Raw genomic sequence first — 20,227 nt, 5'->3', positions numbered from 1 at the left:
ATCTTATGTAATTCAATTTCGGATGCATCTCTAAGGGGCTTTTGTCTCCACTCCTCTACTGTACTAAATTTACATGTGAACACATCTGATCCTTTTATTTTTTTCTTTAGAACGTAAAAGCAGGCCAAACTGTTGATCTCTTAATTTTGGGTTAAAATCAATAACTGGGCCATACCTTAGCTGCCGTGCCTTAAAGCTTTGCTGTTGAAAATTAGCCCTTTAAAAGTGTTGAGATAGAAGCAGAAGTAAAGAACATTAATTTCTAAAGACTGTCCTACTACTTAAGGTACATACACATGTAACGATTTTGTAACCAACAAAAGATAATCATCTGTCAGATTTTCTCTTGAAAAGTGAACGATTTTTTAAAGTGTAATGAATGATTTTTAAAACGGCGAATGAAAAATGTACCTTCCCTTACTGAAAATCGTTATGTTGGACAGCCTGAAATGAACTGCAAACTACAAATGGGAGCGCGCTTGAACGATTTTCGTTCATTGTTATAACTCAGAAACTGAACGAATTTTTGAACGATAATGACTTCGTTCTAGTTAAATCATCCAAAAAAATTGTTCCATGTGTACGCACCTTTAGACGTGTCAGTCGTTGTAAAGGCTTAATGCACAATCATTAAACTTCAGCTGACAAGTCTCACTCTGTAACTGTACGAGAGCAGTCAGTCCTGACTGTACAGTGACTGGTCACAAAAATAAGACTGGCAGCTATTAGCTAATTTGTGGTCATGCTCGTATCTAAATGTTCTACTAACTTAATAGCACTATTATATTAGGAGTAGGTATAGAAAGGGTGGTGTCTGTTACTGATTACCACTAAGTATAAGTAATCCAGACTATAATTGTACAGAATCTGTCTTTCTGTCTGCATATGAGTCTTGACTATAATGAGTCCAAAGAATATACCTCTGAGTAAGTCTAAGTAACCTGCCAAACCAAGTAAGCTATTACCCTTCAGACACCTTTAAACACCCCATCTGAAAACTAAGCCATACAGTTGTACAGGGAAGACTTGTACGTAAGACAGAGAGAGAGGAAATGGATAACGGTGAAATTACTTTGAAATGTGTGACCTCAGAAATGAGTTCTTTGTGTAAGATCCAGCTACATGGCACAGAGCACCTGAACAAGACAAATTACATGCTCGGCTTTCTAAGACAGCAAAATAGCAGCCAGAGGAACAAAGCTTGCAGGGAGCGCTGGCCCCGTGTACTCTCTGTCTCGATATAACATATAACCGTTAGATGACTGTGCATTTATCAGATGGATATATTTCTCAGAATGCCCTTGCTGGTTTTCAACAGCTTGTCAACTTCATCCATTGACAAATGTAAAAATAAAAATGTATTTTTCTAACTTAAAATTATTTTTAATTATTATTTATAATAATAATATTTATTATTTGTAATGTTATTATATAATGTTTGCAAATATGTATAGGTTACCAGTACAGTAATATTTTAATAACATCTTTCTATATGTAGATAACGGTAATTGAATTAACGTTTTATAATGATTACAAAAATTTTGCTCCATAAAAATTTAATATAATTTATTCACTACTTCACAAAATGTGACGCGCTCAGGGCTATATTTGTTTTAGAACGTTCCGGAAGTTCATGTTAAAATGCAGCATACTACAGTACAGTTTGCTCAAACGGATCTAATACCGTTTGCTCGGCGGCAGCACAGCTTGTCTCTGACTGCTGTGCTACTGACTGGGGCTGCAGCATCTTGCAGAATCCAGCTGGCTGCTCAGGGTCCTGACAGGAGCTGGCCGTTTGTACGCAGATAAAATACTGGGGAATCTGGAGGCTCCTGGCTGTCAGGAGTCAGGACCCTCAGATACAGTGACAAACATCGAGGATGGGTGCTCCGTCCTCCAAATGGCCCTCCCTCTGCCTGCGGAGTGATGATGAGGAAAGGGAGATCAGATCTTGGAAATATATTACTCATATGTGCTGCTGCACCCACCTACCCATATGTGCCTTTGACTCCCTCCTACCCAGGTGTGCCTCTGACCCCTCCCTACCCAGGTGTGCCTCTGACCCCATACCCATGTGTGCCTTGGACTTCCCCTACCAAGGTGTGCCTCTGACCCCACCCTACCCAGGTGTGCCTCTGACCCCCTACCCATGTGTGCCTCTGACCCCCTACCCATGTGTAACTCTTATTCCCCATACCCATGTGTGCCTCTGACTCCCCTACCCATCTCTTACTGTGATCCCATTTTTCAATATATTTTATGTGGATCCATCATCTGGCTTTTCAATGTATTTTATGTGGATCTGGCTTTTTCAATGTTTTGTACAGTATGTGGATCTGACTTCTTCAATTTTTTAAGGGGATTTGGAATTTTTCAATGTATTTTATATAAATCTGGCCTTTTCAATATTAATATGGATCCTGCTTTTCTTATATATGTAGACTTAAGGTGCGTACACACTGGGCGATTACAGTGGACGACTGAACAATACGACATTGAGCACAGCCTGCCGTGGACACACTAGACCAGCGTTTCTTAAACTGTGGGTCACGACCCCAGAGTGGGTCGCGCCGATCTCATCATGGGGTCGCAACTCACTAGAGTTAAATACCGGTCCCGAGTCCTGGGCTTACGCTGCCATGATGATGCGCAGCGGCGTTTGTACCGGCAGTCCCCCGCCGGCTCCTCCTTCCTTCACGGTGATGGAAATGCATATGTGTCACGACGCCCTAGCGTCATGACGTCACCCCGTGTCAGTCAGAGTGAAAGGAGCTGCAGCGCAGTGTGACTCTGCGTTACAGTGTGCTAGTAGTGGACAAGAGCTGTTTCTGTGCTGCCCCAGCTAGTGGCAGTTTTAAATATTAAAAAGCAAGAACATTTATTTCATTGTAAGTAAAATGGAGAACTATGGTGATGTGTATAAAATGTATGCACATTACTCCCATTGTCCATCTTCCCTTTGTTTCATGTCCAACATATTTTTATGCCATAAATAAGATGATGGGCAAGGAGGGGTAATGTGCATACATTTTATACATATCACCCCCATGCCCATCATTTTATATATTTTTATGGCCATCATCTGTCTTATATATTTTTATGGCATACAAGCATATAAGAAATATGATGGTCTTAAAAATATATAAGGTATATATGGGCAGATTTATTATAGCGGCACAGATCGTACTGCTATAACTCTTCCTGCTTTGCCTCATTACCGAGGCAAAGTAGAAAGCACTAACAATGAGATGCAAGAACATCTCATCTGCCAGAGTGGGGGAGTGAAAACTCCCCCCCCCTCCAGTGATTCCTGCCTGAGTACACAGCGCATCAGCTTAGTGCTGATACTGTGTCTCACTCCTGGCCGGCTCCAATGGGCATGCGCAGGATCTTGCAAGCATCGTGAGATCCTGTGTGCAGCCCCTGGAGCCACCAGCCCCTGCCGCCAGGGACAGTGCAGTCCCTGCTATGGTGATAGGGCAACCACTTCTTCCCCATATTGCCAGTTAATACATGTACCCCATAATGGCATAAAGTGTATGTGCGTACTACCCCCCCCCCCCTTCCTTGTCCATCATCCTTCTTATATATTTGTATGCCATTATATAAGAAAGATAATGGACATAAATATATGTAAGGAAGATGATGGGCAATGGGGGGTGATGTGCACATACATTTGTTGCCTCATCCCCCTTTGCCCATTATCCTTCTTATATATTTTTATGCCATAAAACACAAGGGTGGTACAATAAGTTAGGTAACAAGAGCTCTCACTTGTGTAATGTTCACTATTTCATTCTAATTTACCACGAGGCCAGAGTAGCTAGGCCACTGTTTCCCTTCATGGCCATTAGACTGCGCCTCATATCAATAATACTGTTCCAGACATTAGTTGTAAGATGGTGGGGCTGGGGGAAACCATGGTCAAACATTGAGGTGCATAGTGTGATCAGCTTTCTGCGTCCAAAGGTCACATGAGAAGCTGAAACTCATCTCCAACTTATGTACTGTGATAACGTCATGTCACGGAAACAGGTATGGGTTTGGTGCATCACCTTTGATCATGGCAGGACAAACGTTAAAGATGAGCAATGCTGCCATTGGGAATTACTGGACCATTCTCCATATAGCCCTGACCTTGCACCAAGTGATTTCCATCTCTTTGGACCATTGAAGAAGCACCTGGGTGGAAGGCACTTTGCAACCAAAGTCATGTCCTGGTTTCAGGCGTTTTACACTGATTTCTTCTATCCCGGGATAGATGCCTTTTTACCACTGGAACAAATGTGGAAAAAGAATCTGTACCAAGGCCAAGAAAAAATATAAACGAGTTGAATGAATTTACGCAATGAAAGGTTGTTAACTTATTTATTAAACCACCCTCGTATAAGGAAGCATAAAATATATATATATAAAATATATCAGGATGATGATGTGCATTCATCACCCCCACCCATCATTCTTATAAGGAAGACGATGGACATGGGTGGGGATGAGATCCCATAAAAAAAGAACCAATGAAATAAAGAGCATTAAATCCAGTTTTTTTTTCACCAGTTGCACATCAGTGAGTGAAATGGACCGTTTTCTTCAAAAGAGTGGCAGAAAGCAGAGCAATGAAGGTGAGTTGGTTGCCAGTAGCAGCAAAAGATGTGCTGCCAGCGAAGATTCAAATAGTAATAAAAAGGTAAGAAACCGGAAATATGATCCAAAATATTTGGAATATGGTTTTACTTGGGCTGGCTCGGAGGAAGCACCACGTCCACAGTGTGTTGTGTGTGGCGAAGTTCTTGCTAAAGAGAGCTTAAAACCATCCAAAATGATCAGGCACCTGCAGACAAAACACAGTTCTCTGTAAACCAAACTGCTTGATTATTTTAAAAGGAAATTAAGGGAACTACGCGGCCAAAAAACTGTGCTAAAAACAGCAGCTAGTTAATGAGAAATCACTTGAGGCCTCATTTGTGGTGTCATACTGGATAGCCAAAACGGGTAAACCGCACAACATTGGAGAAAGCTTTTTTCTACCTTGTGCCAAAGAAATGGTTTCTATTATGCTTGGGCAAAGTGCTGCAACTCAGCTTGATTTGATCCCCCTGTCTAATGACACTATTGCTAGGCGAATTCATAGCATGACAAGAGACGTGACAGAGCAAGTCACCACCGAAATTAAACAAAGTGCTTTTTTTGCCATTCAAATTGATGAAACGACAGATGTGTCGGGGGCTGCGCAGGTGCTGACCTACATACCTACATAAAATTTGAGAATGATGAAAAACTAATTGAGGAATTTCTGTTCTGCCAGCCACTACCACAACGTGCTACTGGGGGACAACTTTTTTCACTTTTGGATGCTTTTGTCACTGATTCTGGCTTGGAATGGCTGCGCTGTGTTGGAATTTGCAGCGACGGTGCTCGGGCAATGACTGGAAACAACAGCGGGTTAGTGACCAGAGTGCAAGCTGTTGCACCAGAAGCAGCCTGGACCCACTGTATTATACATAGGCAAGTTGCAAAAAAATGTCACCTGCTCTAAAACAAGTTCTAGATGAAGCTGTACGCACAGACAACTTCATTAAGAGCAGTTCAACAAGTGCATGTCTGTTTAGAGTTTTGTGTGAGGAGATGGGAGCTGAGCACCATCAGTTACTTTATCACACAGAAGTACGCTGGTTATCACGGGGAAAGGTGGTCAACCGTTTGTTTGAGCTTAGGGACGAAGTACATTTCTTTCTTTCAGACAGAGATTCTCTGCTGGCTGAAATTTTTTTAGATGCTAAGTGGCTTGCTATGCTAGCTTACCTAGCAGACATTTTTGAACGGTTAAATGCGCTAAATACCTCCCTCCAAGGACAAGAAATTACAGTTTTTTCATCCACTGACAAGGTTGAAAGTTGGATGAAGAAGCTGTCCTTGTGCTGGTACACTCGTGTGGAAAGTGGCAATTTTGAAGCATTTGCTTTGTTGGATGATTTTTTGCATGTCAATGATCTTCCAAAACATGATTTGCAACCTATCATCATCAGCCATTTGGACAGCCTTAAACAGCAATTTCGTCAGTACTTTCCTGAGAAGGATCGAAAAGCAGAAGGGTGGATTAGGAATCCATTCAGTGCTGAAGCAACTGCAAGTGCTTGTTTGCCACTTTCACTGGATGAAAAATGAATTGACCTCTCCTGTGATGAGACATTGAAGCTGAGATACTCTGAACAACCTCTTGCAAACTTCTGGATATCGATTCAACAGGAATACCCAGAGCTGTCATCTGCTGCACTAAAGGTGCTGATGCCCTTCACGTCTACTTACCTTTGTGAAGCTGGATTTTCAGCTTTGACTTTACTGAAAAATAAGTACAGATCCCGTCTCGCTGTTGAAGAGGACATTCGCCTTTATCTGAGTCACACAAAGCCCCGTTTCAAGGATTTGTGTTCAACACTACAAGCTCACCCATCTCATTAACAAAGAAATAAAAAAAAATTATTATTATATAAATATGTTCTAGTTTTGGAAGTGTCATGTTGTTACAAATAGACACAACATTTTACAATTATTTTGTCTGTATTGATCTGTTGATCTCGCAGCCTTGATGTTTTTTCTTGATGAATAATTGCCTGACCATTCAAAATAAATAATTATTAGAAAAAAAGAAAAGTGTCATGTTCTCTCCATATTTAATTTTGCTTGGTGAGAAAAGTCACAATATCTTTAAAAAAAGTGTGCTACTTATATATAGGTGCATTGTTTGGCGGTAAATTACTGGGGTCCTGTAAAAACATGTTTTGTCAGATGGGGTCCCAGAGCAAAATAGTATGAGAACCTCTGCACTAGACGATATCGCTCAGGGAGCATATCGTCTAGTGTGTATGCTCCTTTAATGTGGCTTTTCCTTTATATTTAATGTGGATCTGGCTTTTTCAAGGTTTTTTTTGTGGATCTGGCTTTTTCAATATATTTTATATGGATCTGGTCTTTTCAATATTAGGATTCTGGTTTCTGTTGGTGTGTGCGCATTTACGGCAGATTTCTTTCTTATACTGTGTTTCTGTATGTGTTTTATATATTATTTGATAGCGTGACATGTTATAATAACCCCTCATAGCCCAATTTTGTAAAAAAAAAATTTGACAATGTTTAAAAAATTTTTTAGTTTCTGCATCAATTGATGGCCCAGCCACTACTGTAGTACTACCCACATTCCTCACACCTCCGTCCAGCTCTGACTGCCCCCCCTCCCCCCTTTCTCCCCCCCCAGTGTTCCTGAACCTATTTTTCTAGAAAAATAGCACTGATGCAGCTACTACATACTTCACTAGACAGGTCTTCACGCAGCCCAATTCCTCCCCTCTGCCAAACGTTTGCTCCTCTACAAATGCAGCCGTCTTGCTCCATTGCACTATGCTCCCCAGCAGAAATCTAGGTGCACTTGCACAAAAGGAGGCCCGTGTCGGGAATGAAGCTACATTTGTGCTGCAGAGTTGCCCTTTAAAAGTGGTTTCCACTACACTGTACCCCCCAAGTGTCTCCAACATTGCATAAAGGAAAAGAATAAGAACATGATGTGAACTACAAAATTCAATGACCGGGGCTACATAAAAATAAGAATTTAAAAATGTGGAAATGAAATGGAGTCATTAAAAATTGAATGATTAGTAAAAAGATATGAGGAAAAAACAGTTGGTCTTGTAAGTGTGCATTTGTTATGCTGTCCATACACACTACAATTATTGGGGCGATCCGCCCGATATCCGCGGATCGCCCCAATAATTGTAGCATGTGTGCGGGCGACCCAGGGTTCAATATAGCTCGGTCGGGCATGCCGGATTGTCCAGCATGCCTGACCGATGTGATATTTAAGAGTACAATGTCGGCTGCATCGGGCAGTGTATGCCCAGCTGCGGCCGACAGACATTTTCTGTGTTCCTTCCCATGGAAGGAACAGGGAAATGTCTCCTCCCCCGGGGGCGGAGCGCAGATGTCGGACTGATACACTGGGAGAAATCTCACAGTGTATGCCGCGGACATCTGCGGTTGGCAGGCTGCCAGATAAAATGTCTGTCGGTCTGACAGCCATTTTATCTGGACGTATATGCCCAGCTTTAGTGCAAAGCAATAGGCAACCATTAGGCCTATTATAAACAGATCTGTTATAAGGACCTCACTTAGGGCTACGTCTGGGGCCGGATTTTTCAAATCAGTCAACAATTGTGTTACAGATGTAAGATGGCCAGTGCCAGAGGAAACTGCTGGTCAAATTCACGGGGTCATCTTTTAGAAAAAGTTACTTTAAAGAGAAACATTCTGGATACATGCGCTTAATGCATTAAAACCTGGAGGTCTTAACTAGCAATCTGCTAGATTCACCATGCCTTATGGGTGTACCCATACATTCTTATAGATAATGCCAGGTTCATGCATAAAGTTTACTTAGGTGTTGACTCAAGAAGCCTGGGCCTGGTGGGGCCTTCCAGAGACAGCAAGAGAGGGGAGTGTTATGGGATTGATACAGCAGTAGGAGGAACGCCAGGCAGTAAAAATTCCATAGTAAATCAGATCAGTATTAGCATCACTGGTGACAGATATTCCAAAAACAAGAGGATAAAGAACTGTTAATATTGATTTAAAGTACAGTACGTAGTCCAGCAGATGGTAATGAAGGACAAGTTTAGCTAAACATATAGGGGGAGATGTATCAAACCTTCGAGAGAGATAAAGTGTAGCTAAAAAAATACAGGATTTGTGAAGGGGGGTTTCCAGATATGTGATAGAGGATTTTGTGTGTATGTGTATCAAATATATATATATATATATATATACATATATATATATATATATACACACACACACAGACACACAGTATATATATGATATATATGATAGTTATATATTATTATTATCCTTTATTTATATGGCGCCACAAGTGTTCCGCAGCGCCTTACATAGTACATAGAACTAATAGGTGAACAAGAAACAAGTAACTTACAGTACATTACAGTGCAGGACAAGAACATGATTTATATATATTGCTGCAATAGTGATTAAAGCACTCACACAAGCTGCCGGGAGTTGGCAGTCACGTGTTAGGTGCTCTTATGGGGAGTAAAGAGTAGAAGAAAATGTAAAGAGAAGCACATGAGGGAAGAGGTCCCTGCTCGTGAGAACTTACATTCTAAAGGGGAGGGGCAGACAGACAGACGTGACACAGAAGGGGAAAATAGGGAGGAAAGAGCATGAGGTGGGTTAGGATGACAGCTGGAAGGCCTTGATGAAGTGGTGGGTCTTGAGAGCCCGTTTGAAGATTTGTAGAGAGGTGGAGAGTCTGATGGGGAGAGGGAGAGCATTCCAAAGGTAGGGAGCAGCCTGGGCAAAATCTTGGATGCGGGAGTGGGAGGAAGTAATCAGTTGACAAGAGAGGCGGCATGCATTTGTTGAGCGAAGTGGACGAGTGGGACTGTGAAGGGAGAGAAGGTCAGAAATGTATGCAGGAGAGGATATGGTGAGGGCTTTGTAGGCAAGTGTAAGAACCTTGAATTGGCATCTGAAGGGGAAGGGGAGCCAGTGTAGGGCTTGAAGGAGAGGGGAAGCAGATGTAGAACGTCTGGAGAGGAAGATGAGCCGAGCAGCAGCATTGAGAACAGATTGTAGGTTACAGTAGTCCAATCTGGAGATGACCAGTTGTCACGACCCTGTCTAGTTGTCACCTTTTTGCCTTGAGACTTACCCCTGTCAGCTTCCCCATGGATCTGTGTGTGTAGTTCTCCTGGGGGATCTGCTCTGACTTCTCTATGCATTCCTGTCACAGTGATTATTGCACCTGGCCTCTCCTCTGTCTGTGAGCACTCCTAGCCCTGATTGGAATCGCAGGTGTGGTTCTGATTCTCAGAGCTGCAGAGATGAATACTCCCTCTGTATGTTGTGCCTTCCACCACTCAGAATGCTACTACCAAACCACCTGTCCGTATCCACCAATTGCTGCCAGACCCATGGTATATATATCCTCCCGATAGCATTCTGGCCCTGAACATCTCGTCTTCCCGTGGTGTATGGTTCATGCTGTTTCTGCATTCAAGTGTATCCCTGAATCCTGCTACAGCAACCCCTGGTGCAATCCAGAAAACCTGTTACAGCTATACCTGGCAATTCAGTAAACCTGCTGGTAGCAACCTCCGGTGCCTCCAGAAAACCTGCTACAGCTAAAACTGGCAATCCAGTAAGCCTGCTGACAGCAACCCCTGGTGCATCCCAAAAACCTGCTACAGTAATACCTGGCATCCAGACGTCCTGATACAGCAATACCTGGCCTGTGCTCTGCTGCTAGTCCTACTCCTGGTTGGTCCCTGGCACTCTGTAAACCTGCATCGTGTCACCCTGCCTTGCTTTCCTGCTGTGGATCAACTCCTGCCCCTTTTACCTACCTACTCCCTCCCTGAACCTAAAATTCCCAAACCTACCCATTCCTTCCTGAAACCTGTTATTCCCAATTATCCAATCCAGCCTGCACCTGAGTTCCAGCCTTTGTCATAGAAATTCCAGATTACCCTGTTTAGCCCTCGTCTCAGCATTACCTGACTTCCCTTCAGCCATTGTCATTATTCCAGTCCAGAGTCAAGTTCCAAGCTCTTCAGTTCTATTCACGTTGTTCCAGTCCAGAGTCAAGTTCTTAGTTCATCAGTTCAATTCAACAAGTCTTCCTGCCGGTCCCAGTCCGGTCCCTCCAGTTCCTGTCATTTATCATCAAAGGCAGTTTTCACTGCAACACAAGTCTTGTAAATAGAGCTATCTACATCATCTGTGGTTCCAGTCATGCCGGCCTCCGTTGAAACCCAATCACCACCTGAGACAGGTAACTCGCAGACACCAATTGTGACACCAGTAAGTGGATGAGGGTTTTAGTGGCATCCTGGGTGAGGAAAGGTCTAATCCTGTAGATATTTTTTAGGTGGAAAATGGCAGGAATGCGAGAGGTGCTGAATGTGTGGTTTAAAGGAGAGGGAGGAGTCTAGGATAACTCTAAGACAGCGCACTTTGGGGCTAGAGGAGATAGTTGTGCCATCAATAGATAATTAAATTGTGGGAAGTGATGTAGTGGAAGAGGGTGGGAAGATGATCAGCTCAGTCTTAGACATGTTAAGTTTAAGAAAGCGCTGGGACATCCATGAAGAGACAGCAGAGATACGGGTAAGGAACGAGGGGGAGAGCTCAGGGGTGGAAAGGTAATTTTGAGTGTCATCAGCATAGAGATGATAATGGAGGTGAAATGAGTTAATGAGTTCACCTAAAGAGGATGTATATAGGGAGAAAAGGAGAGGTCCAAGAACAGAACCTTGGGGAACTCCTACTGTTAGTGGAAGTGGGGGGGAGGAGGAGTCATGAGAGGACACAGAGAAGGAACAATCAGAGAGGTAGGAGGAAAGCCAGGAGAGGGCAGTGCCAAGTAAACCGAGAGAGTAAAGGATTTGCAGGAGGAGAGGATGGTCTACAGTGTCAAATGCAGCAGGAAGGTCAAGGAGAATGAGCAGAGAGTAGTGGCCCTTGGATTTGGCAGCAAGGAGGTCATTGCTGACTTTCGTGAGGGCAGTTTCAGTGGAGTGGAGAGAATGGAAGCCAGATTGAAATGAGTCAAGGAGGGAGTGGGAGGAAAGAAAGGTGGTAAGGCGACTGTAGACAATACGCTCAAGGAGTTTGGAAGCAAATGGGAGAAGAGAGATGGGTCGATAGTTGGAAAGTATGTTGGGATCAAGGGTAGGTTTTTTAAGAATGGGAGAGACAAGGGCATGTTTGAATGCAGAAGGGACAGTGCCAGATGATAGGGAGAGATTAAGGAGGTGAGCCAGATGGGAACAGGCAGAAGGAGACAGGTAGGAGAGTAGATGGGAAGGGATAGGGTCAAGAGGGGAGGTGGAAGGAGGGGAGGACCGGATGAGGGCCATGACTTCCTCTCCAGAAGCAGGGGAGAAGGATGTCACAGTTGGTGAGACAGAAGGGGAGGGGTGGTCAGGGCAAGGAGGGGGAGGAGTGCCGAGGGTCTGATGGGATATGATGTCCTCACGTATGGTGTCAATTTTAGATGTAAAGTAGGTGGCAAAGTCAAGGACAGAGAGTGAGGACGGGAGGCGAGGAGGGGAAGGGCATAGCAGGGAGTTGAAAGTGACAAAGAGATGCCGGGGGTTTGAGGACTGGGAGGAGATGAGGTTCTCATATTAAAATAATACAGATTAGAATAGACTATTTACTTTATTATTTATAATAATAAATATTATTTATTTTTCCATTGAAGCCAGCCTGGTGACGCAGCACAGTTATATTTGCCAGCCGCCACCGCCTCCTCTTGTTTGGCAGCTCGCAGCACTGTGCTGCGTCTGCTTCCTGTGCGCCTGTGTAGGAGGCGGGCAGCGGAGGGGCTGGAGGCAGGGCCGTCAGTGTTGACTGACGGCCCCACAAATGCTTATGGGAAGAGCTGCTGCGGCCGGGCATGCGGAGCAGCTCTCCCGTCTGCCTTTTTTTTTTTTAATGTCACTAAGCTTCTGAACTTGCACATAAGCTGTGCTGCTGATTGCGGCAGCAGGACATGGGAGCGGAGGCCCGGGGGATTAATGAAAGCCGGGCCAGGCGGCCGCTGTCATTAAGCTGCTGCGCTGTGCAGCTGCCCGATCAGAGAGCTCCGATCGCGGCAGCGGGATGGGGGAGGGGGTCAGTTATTGATGGGTGGGCTGGGCGGCCACCAAGGGGACTGGCCCAGCGGGAACTGGCCAAACCGCCGCTGGACGCAAGTGGTATCCATCTAAAAAACAAAAAAACTTGGCCCTTCAGGTGGGGTCTCTGGGTACTCAGAAATCCCCCCTGCATGCGCCACTGAAGTGGATAAGTTACACATAGCAACCAATCAGCTTCTATCATTTATCTAGCCCAGTGTATAAAATGACAGTTAATAGCTGATTAGTTGCTATGGGCAACTTCTCCAATGTACAGATGTGGACTCATACATCTAGCCTCCTTGCACGTTAAACAGCCTTTCTAATCATGCCATGCCGTGGTGTGACTCTGTAGCGTCTTTCATGCGACTTTTCTACCTTCAAATGCGTCTTATTCACAGTAATGCGAATAGCTAGCACAAGCAGCTTCTGCTGATTAAAATGGAATGCAGCATGTCTATGTTCTCTGCGTGTCTGCGGTTGTATCTGCATGCGAAATGCTATGTTACAGTGTTACAGCCGCTGACACTGTAACATAGTATTTTGCATGCAGATACACCCGCACTGTGTGAATAAGATACATTTGAAAATAAAAAGTTGCACAAATGATGCTCGGTGCTACCAAGGCACACGAAGCTCCCGCGTTATGTGTGGTGCGACTTGTATCCCATTGAGGATAGATGTATGTGGATACATCTGTATCTCTGTTGAAGGTTTTAATCTCCCGTATAGGGAAGAGAAAAACTACAAGAGAACAGACATAGACACACAGCAGAGAATAACTGTATTTTAAAATTATGGGCCTGATTCGGAGTTGTACACAAAGCCGATGGTGGCCAATTGGCGTCTGCGCTAGACCTGTACTGCACATGTGCCGATCATTGTCTGCTACGATGGTTGCAGTGTACCCTAAGCCCGTTTGGGGGTGGGGAAGGGGCAGCAATAGCCAGCGAATTGGGGCATGTTGGTGCCGTTATCTGGGCGTGCCAAGACCAGTGGCTGGGTCCTTGGACACAGCTTCACTGGCCTTGGCAGCGTGAAATACACCCTGAGGGATACTCAGATGGCCGATGTTCATACAGTTGATCTGATGCTGTATCCTCGAGGGCAGCAGCGGATCACAGAAGCCAGCAGAAGGCGTCCATTTACACAAGATACCTCCTTAGGTATTAACATAATATAGCATCGCTGCTGCGCGATACAATTAGCTTACAACTCTGAATCAGGCCATATACCCGATGTCCTTTTTGGTCAGTCACAATTAATTGTGAAGCTCTAAAATTGATAACTTGCATAGACACAGTTGTGTCCACATATATACGTACATCTATCATACGTGCGCTACAACTTGCGTTACAAATAATGCGTGAGAGCAGTGTGACTTGGTAGCACCGAGCTTCTTTTAGTGCGACTTTTTACCTTCAAATGCGTTTTATTAATACAGCTTTTGCTGATTAAAATGATATGCAGCATGCCTATGTGCTGTGTGCATCTGCGGGTGTATCTGCATGTGAAATGCTACGTTACAGTGTCAGCGGCTGTGACGTATACATGACATATATCCTGTATGCTCTTCTTGGGAGGAGAGTTTGAAGAATGTAATTCTCTATACGTAATTAATCAAATGAAGTTTAGACGGTATCGCAATTCAGATATAGTAGTGTCAGATCGGTGTGCACCCACCACACTAGGATACGCACACCTCAGTGCAGAGGCGTTACCGGGTCTGGTGACACCCGGTGCGCACTCTAACTATCTCTGCGCGCCGGAGACGTGCCCGCGTCCGAAAAGGGGGACTGGCCTAAAATAAAGGGGAGTGGCCTCGAAGGGAATGACAATGACTTCACTCCAGGGGCAGCAGAGCATCGCCGGTGCCACCTAGCCACCTCCTCCCATTGCAACGTCAACATGCTGGGCGGGGTCTCAGTATATTATGAGCTGCAGGGACTGCGCTTTATACTGATTCCAGCTTGAGAAGCAGGAGGTGCAGGAGTCTCTGGGCTGAATGTGGCCCCCGACCTGCTGGGCTTCTTTAGAGTTTTAGACGCATCTCAGATGGAGTGAAAGAGCCCTCAAAATGTACTAGAGAGGATGGGCTGTGACTAACCACACAGGTATTAGTTTTACACATTTACAAAGACGCAGATGAAGCAGAACTGAGAAAAGGCTGCAGCTGCTGTATGGCAGCACTTTACACACAGACGTACAAATGGCGCACACAGACGTACAAATGGCGCACACAGATGTACAAATGGCGCACATATAACTGATCAGTGGAATCTAGTAAAGTAGTTTTGTCACTCCAATTGTTTTATTTATGCCAATAAGAGGTGCGGCCGAATCGCTGGCACCTTGAGCTGCAGTGTACCAGGACACATTTGTAAGTGTAATTTTCAATAAAATATTAAATAGTAAACTGCATAAATAGATCAATAAATTGAACATATGTTTGTGAAACCATAAAATTACATAATAACAATAATCCAGGGATTATACACAGTTGTTCCCAAACTGGGTGCTGCAACGCACTTGCTGGGGTGCCATGGGTGGGTAGTCTGACCCCAAATTAAATGAAATGATTTAAATTGGCATCTTTGTGGCCTTGGCGATGCACCACCACATAACTGAGCCTAAGGATAACAGGTAAGAACAATTTTATTCTTTAAATAATTTTGACTGATTATCTCAACAGGAAACTCATGGCCTAGGGGTGGAGGAAACATACTGAAACTCGAAGGTGCCGTGATTCAAGACAGTTTGGGAATCCTTGGTTTATAGAATAAACTGAGAACATTGTCTGACACATGGACAATGTTATACACCTCACTGTATCTCTCTCTTTGTTCATGGAAATAAATACAGGACTGTGCCCAGATTGTAGTTTACGTGCAGAAAAGAACAACTGATAACTGTATTCAGTGAGTAGGACGGAACTATGGGCCTCATTCAGCTTGGATCGCAAGTCTGCAGACGCATGCACCCAGTTGATGTTTGTGTACCGACCGATGTGATCGTGAAAGCAAACGCAGCAGATACGCAGAGCCATGGAGAAATGATTGACAGGAAGTGCTGTTTGGGGATGGAGAGGGGGGTGGTCGAAGGAACGCAGGCGTGCCAATGCGTTTGAACGCTGTTGCAAGGGTGTGCATAAATAAGCACCCGGAAACAACATACGCAGCCAGAGGTCTAGATGGTGACAGGAATTTTCGCAGTTTGTAAGCTAGGTCAAGCTCAACCACAACTGTGCGTATGGGTCCGATGTTCTTTGATGTTACCAATGTTTTAGCTGACTTGTGGATGTATGTAATGGGATCTTCTGGTACCCCTGAAGCTGTCCTGGCTTGAAACCACTATAAGAGCAAAAATGTGTTGGGCACATGATACGTGAATACTAGCACTAGTGCCAGCTAGGTGGCGCTGTCATACAGAATCCATGAGTATGTGGTACTTTACATTCCATTGTGATTCTAGATGGAGTTTGTCTACAAAATGTATAAAATGGGAAGTTACTTATAGAGGGCCTGATTCAGAGCCGCTCGTAAGCGGCCGCTCGTTCGTTCCGAGCGATGTTTTCCCAACTGCGCGTGCGTACGGATCGTAATACGCATGCGCGTACCAGTCAGTGCGGCCGAAAATCGTTTGTTCGCTAAATAGCGAATGCCTGCTATTTTGAGTGACATGAGGAGGCGTATGTGGGTGGTAACAGGGGAAGGTGCTTGAAAACGGGGAGTGGAGATCCGAACGCAGGCGTGCTTAAAGGTCAAAACGGGCGTTTTAAGGGTGTGCATAATTAATACAGGAGCGTCATTGACCACGTCACTGGGTTATTTCATAGTCAGAACTGCTCGCAAGATTGAGGTAGGAAAAACCAACCACAAGAATAGCGAGCAGTTCATACGCTGGTCGATGTACTCGATTAATCTAATAAATAGCGGACATGACGTAGGATGCGAGCGGCCAGGGGGCGTAGTTTTAAAAAAAACGACCGCATGTTTGGTTCGCTCGTTCAGACCTAGAGGCGTGAACAGACCGCAAAGAGCGAACAGTTCATTTGAATAGCCACCCCTTTTTTCTGAACGAGCGAGCGCAAATAGCGTCCGGCTCTGAATCAGGCCCAGAGTGTGCAATCTAGTGCCTACTTGCTTTAAAGATAAATATACCTTCTTCTGTATAAAAATACAGGCTGTCAGTCCATGCTGGGCTCACAATAGCTAGAGACCCAGAGGGTACCTGCTTCTGAATAGTTACATGTAATATGCAGTGTGCAGACAAGACACAGATTGAACAATCATACTGCTTATTTTACCAATGTAACAAAACTATCAGTAATTAATCCAGCTCTTCTAATGACAAAATGGACATGGGAACTAATCGAAAACTTGTAAATATGGGCAGGGACCGGGTGAAGCCGCTCTAGCCTCCCAGGCTCCCTACACTGCTCTCACCAGAAGAGGGGTAGGGATTCCGCCCCACCCACCTATGAGCCCACCCCCTGTGTTTTCACCACTGGCTACTTGCTTTTCTCGAATAATACCTCAGACCAAATGATGGCTGGGCTTCCACCATCTAAACTTTTGACGTGATGGTAACTAACCATCCCATCAAAAGGTTTAGATGGAAAAAACTATTTACATGATATGCGCAAAAACCCCTTCAGCACGGCTTGCAGGGAACGGGAATGGGACCGGGATTGGGGGCAAGGCCCAGAACAGTTACTGACTGTGTAGTGTGTATGCACTTGCAGTGCTTCAATGATGGCTCTGCTGGGGATACTGCAGTCCATGTACTACAAAATGTTAGGGATCAGGAACTATCTATGTGAAAGTGTGACTGCTGTGCTCTTTCTTAACTGGAGCAGTCAGTCACACGTATGTGTCTGTGCTGTGTGACTGACTGCTACTGCAGGGGCAAGGGCGGCGCTCTGATTGCCTCTCACTGTCTCAGAGAGCAAATCAGAGCTAGCAATGTGCCCTGTTGCCTAGTAGCAGCCTAGTGAGGGACTGAGCAGGGTCACATCTGAGGCAGACAGAGAATGAGAGACAGCCTCCAATGAACCCATGAAGATGCTCTGATGCAGACACAGCAGCCAGGAAGGAGCCAGGGGAGGCATAAAAAAAACAAGCAACCATAGGAACACCTTTGAATAATTACCATTTGATGGTGGCAAACATCGAAATGCCACTATCGAATGGTAAAACACTACCATCAGAACAAAAACATTGGGTTCCAATGTCCATCCCTACCTGAAACATGGGTACAAATCAGGGCAGCCAAGACTGTAGCATGTTACCTATGGTCCTCATTTAGCAAGTGCCCATTTGTGGGGATGCGCGCATCAGGGTGAATGATCACGTCGTTGCATGGGTGTGTCACCTCTACTACACTCCTGGGCCCCCACAGAGGTCCATGTAATCTGTAACTGCAAACCCTCTCTGCACCCCTGGTACAACATTTTAAATCACCTAGAAAAAGACCTGTCCTGATGTTGCTTACAATAACTCATGTGACAGTAGAATATCCTTTTGAAAACAAAGCGAAGGATGTATAATGTGTTGTGTACAGTGCAGAAGGTCACCTATACCTGATAATGTTATGGATGAAGTGCACAAGATCCCATTACGGTGCAGCTTTTCAGTTGACTCCAGCGTTGACATTATCGATCTTGCATGGTGCTCTCGTTTAGGGCGACTGGACGCTGAATTCATTCTAAAAACAGAGGGCAATTACAGATAACGAGTCACAGGACCAAGACTAACTGTATTCTTCACTGCAATAAACCTCTTATAATTCTGCACTGTATCAAAAGTCTTTTGTTTCTGGAGTCTAGAAAATGTGTACTGCTTAGGGGATCATTTCCTCCATACTGTTCTTCTTATCTGCCATTACAATGAATGGCTAATGCAAATGCATTGTGGTGCTTTAATTTGAACAGCTGTGTGATTTTGCAAGTATGAAAAAGATGCAGGAGTCAGTAATCTTCTCTCATCAATCCTCGTTCTGGATCCTTTACCACATTTCCTTAAAAATCAAGATTACAGATAATCAACCTGCAGCTCTACAGTCACAATGGACATGTTGGGACCTGTAGTTCCACAACAGTTACATATATAAAGGTTTCTTATTTTGGAACTTCCTCCCGTTGGCTTACTCAAATCATACTTGCCTACTTTTTGAAAAAGCATTTCAGGGCGATTGTGAAAGCGACACCTATGAGTGCAGCGGTAAAGTGGGCGTGTACTGCTACATCTGAGAGGCGTGTTATAGAACTGACTTACATCCACATGTAAACGATCCCCAAAGCAGTTATAGTAAAATCTGCTTGTTGATGAAAAAACACTGATACTTTTCAGAAAATGTAGCCATAGTGATCATTGTGCCTTATAACCTCCATCGCAGTGCTGGGATCACAAATGCAGCGGGCTTGTCATACACCTCTAACTACATTTGCATAATAGCAAGGATCACAATTGTAAAGCTGCCTGCATGCACTACACACTACAGTATATGCCTGCGTGCAGCTTTGCAATTGCGATCCTTGCTGAATCAGGCCCTCAGTTAATTGATTGCTAACCTATTTGCACAGGATTTGAATAATTTGACCTGTATGTGGCTGCTAAGCTTTTTATCTGATAGACCCCAGGTGGTTAAGCAGGGGAGAAATATCTCGAAGGAGGTAGTGCTGAACGTTGGAGTCCCGCAGGGATGTGTTCTAAGCCCGGCACTGTATTCGTTGTTCACACACAATTGCGAGTCAACTTCATAGTCCATTAAGATTGTCAAGTTTGCAGATGATACTGCCATTGTTGGCTTAATAAGCAAAGGGGATGAACACGCATACAGAACAGAGGTTGCTAGAATGAATGGAGTAAGGAGAGCTGATTACTCTTAAACACTTTGAAAACCAAAGAGATGATGACTTTAGGAAGCGGAATGTTTTGCCAAAGGCTCCTGTCTGCCTGGATAGTTTAAACTATTGAGATAGTGGCATCCTTTAAATTATTGTTTTTTTTATCTCAGATACTTTAACTTGGTCTCTGATCTCTGCCTCCTTGGCCAAGAAGATACATCAATGCCTTTTTTTATTAAGACGTTTGAGTCAGTAGAGGGAACCTGTTAAACTATTATCGCAGCATTGTGGAAAGTGTTCTTACCTACGAGATTGTGGTATGGTATGGGAACTGTACTGTGGTGGAACGTAAGGCGCTAGATCAGGTGGTTAGGACGGCTGGTAGAATAATTGGTGTTGTGCTGCCATGCACCCAGGAGATCTACGATAAGAGGCTCCTGTAGAAATCTAAATCCATCTTAGTAGATCCCAGCCACCCAAACCATGTTTTGGAGAGGTTACCATCTACACAGTAATAGGCGCTTTAGAACTGTGCGTTCATGCACAAAACGGTTGCACAACAGCTTTTTCCCTTGTGCTGTGCGTATGCTAAATGGTCGTAATATTCCTGCTTTATTTGTATTATGATGTTTTTTATTATTTTTATTTGTAATGTAACTGCTGCTCGTCTTATTATGTGCTATAGTGCTGC

The 20,227-nt window shown here is 44.3% G+C and overlaps 1 protein-coding gene across 2 annotated transcripts in view; it reads right to left on the bottom strand.

Moving 5' to 3' along the window:
* SH3GL3 (SH3 domain containing GRB2 like 3, endophilin A3) overlaps positions 1-20,227 on the bottom strand; it is a 133,226-nt gene that overhangs the window by 4,230 nt on the left and 108,769 nt on the right. For both annotated transcript variants that reach the window (XM_088472846.1, XM_088472847.1), the window contains exon 8: positions 18,271-18,395. In XM_088472846.1, the coding sequence (XP_088328972.1) occupies positions 18,271-18,395 (125 nt within the window). The remainder of the gene's footprint in view (positions 1-18,270; positions 18,396-20,227) is intronic.

Source organism: Taudactylus pleione, unplaced genomic scaffold (genome assembly GCF_031769625.1).
Source record: "Taudactylus pleione unplaced genomic scaffold, aTauple2 ptg000129l, whole genome shotgun sequence".
Classification (NCBI taxonomy): Eukaryota; Metazoa; Chordata; class Amphibia; order Anura; family Myobatrachidae; genus Taudactylus; species Taudactylus pleione.
Note: the sequence above shows the minus strand (reverse complement) of the source record. Positions and strands in the feature narration are given on the sequence as shown.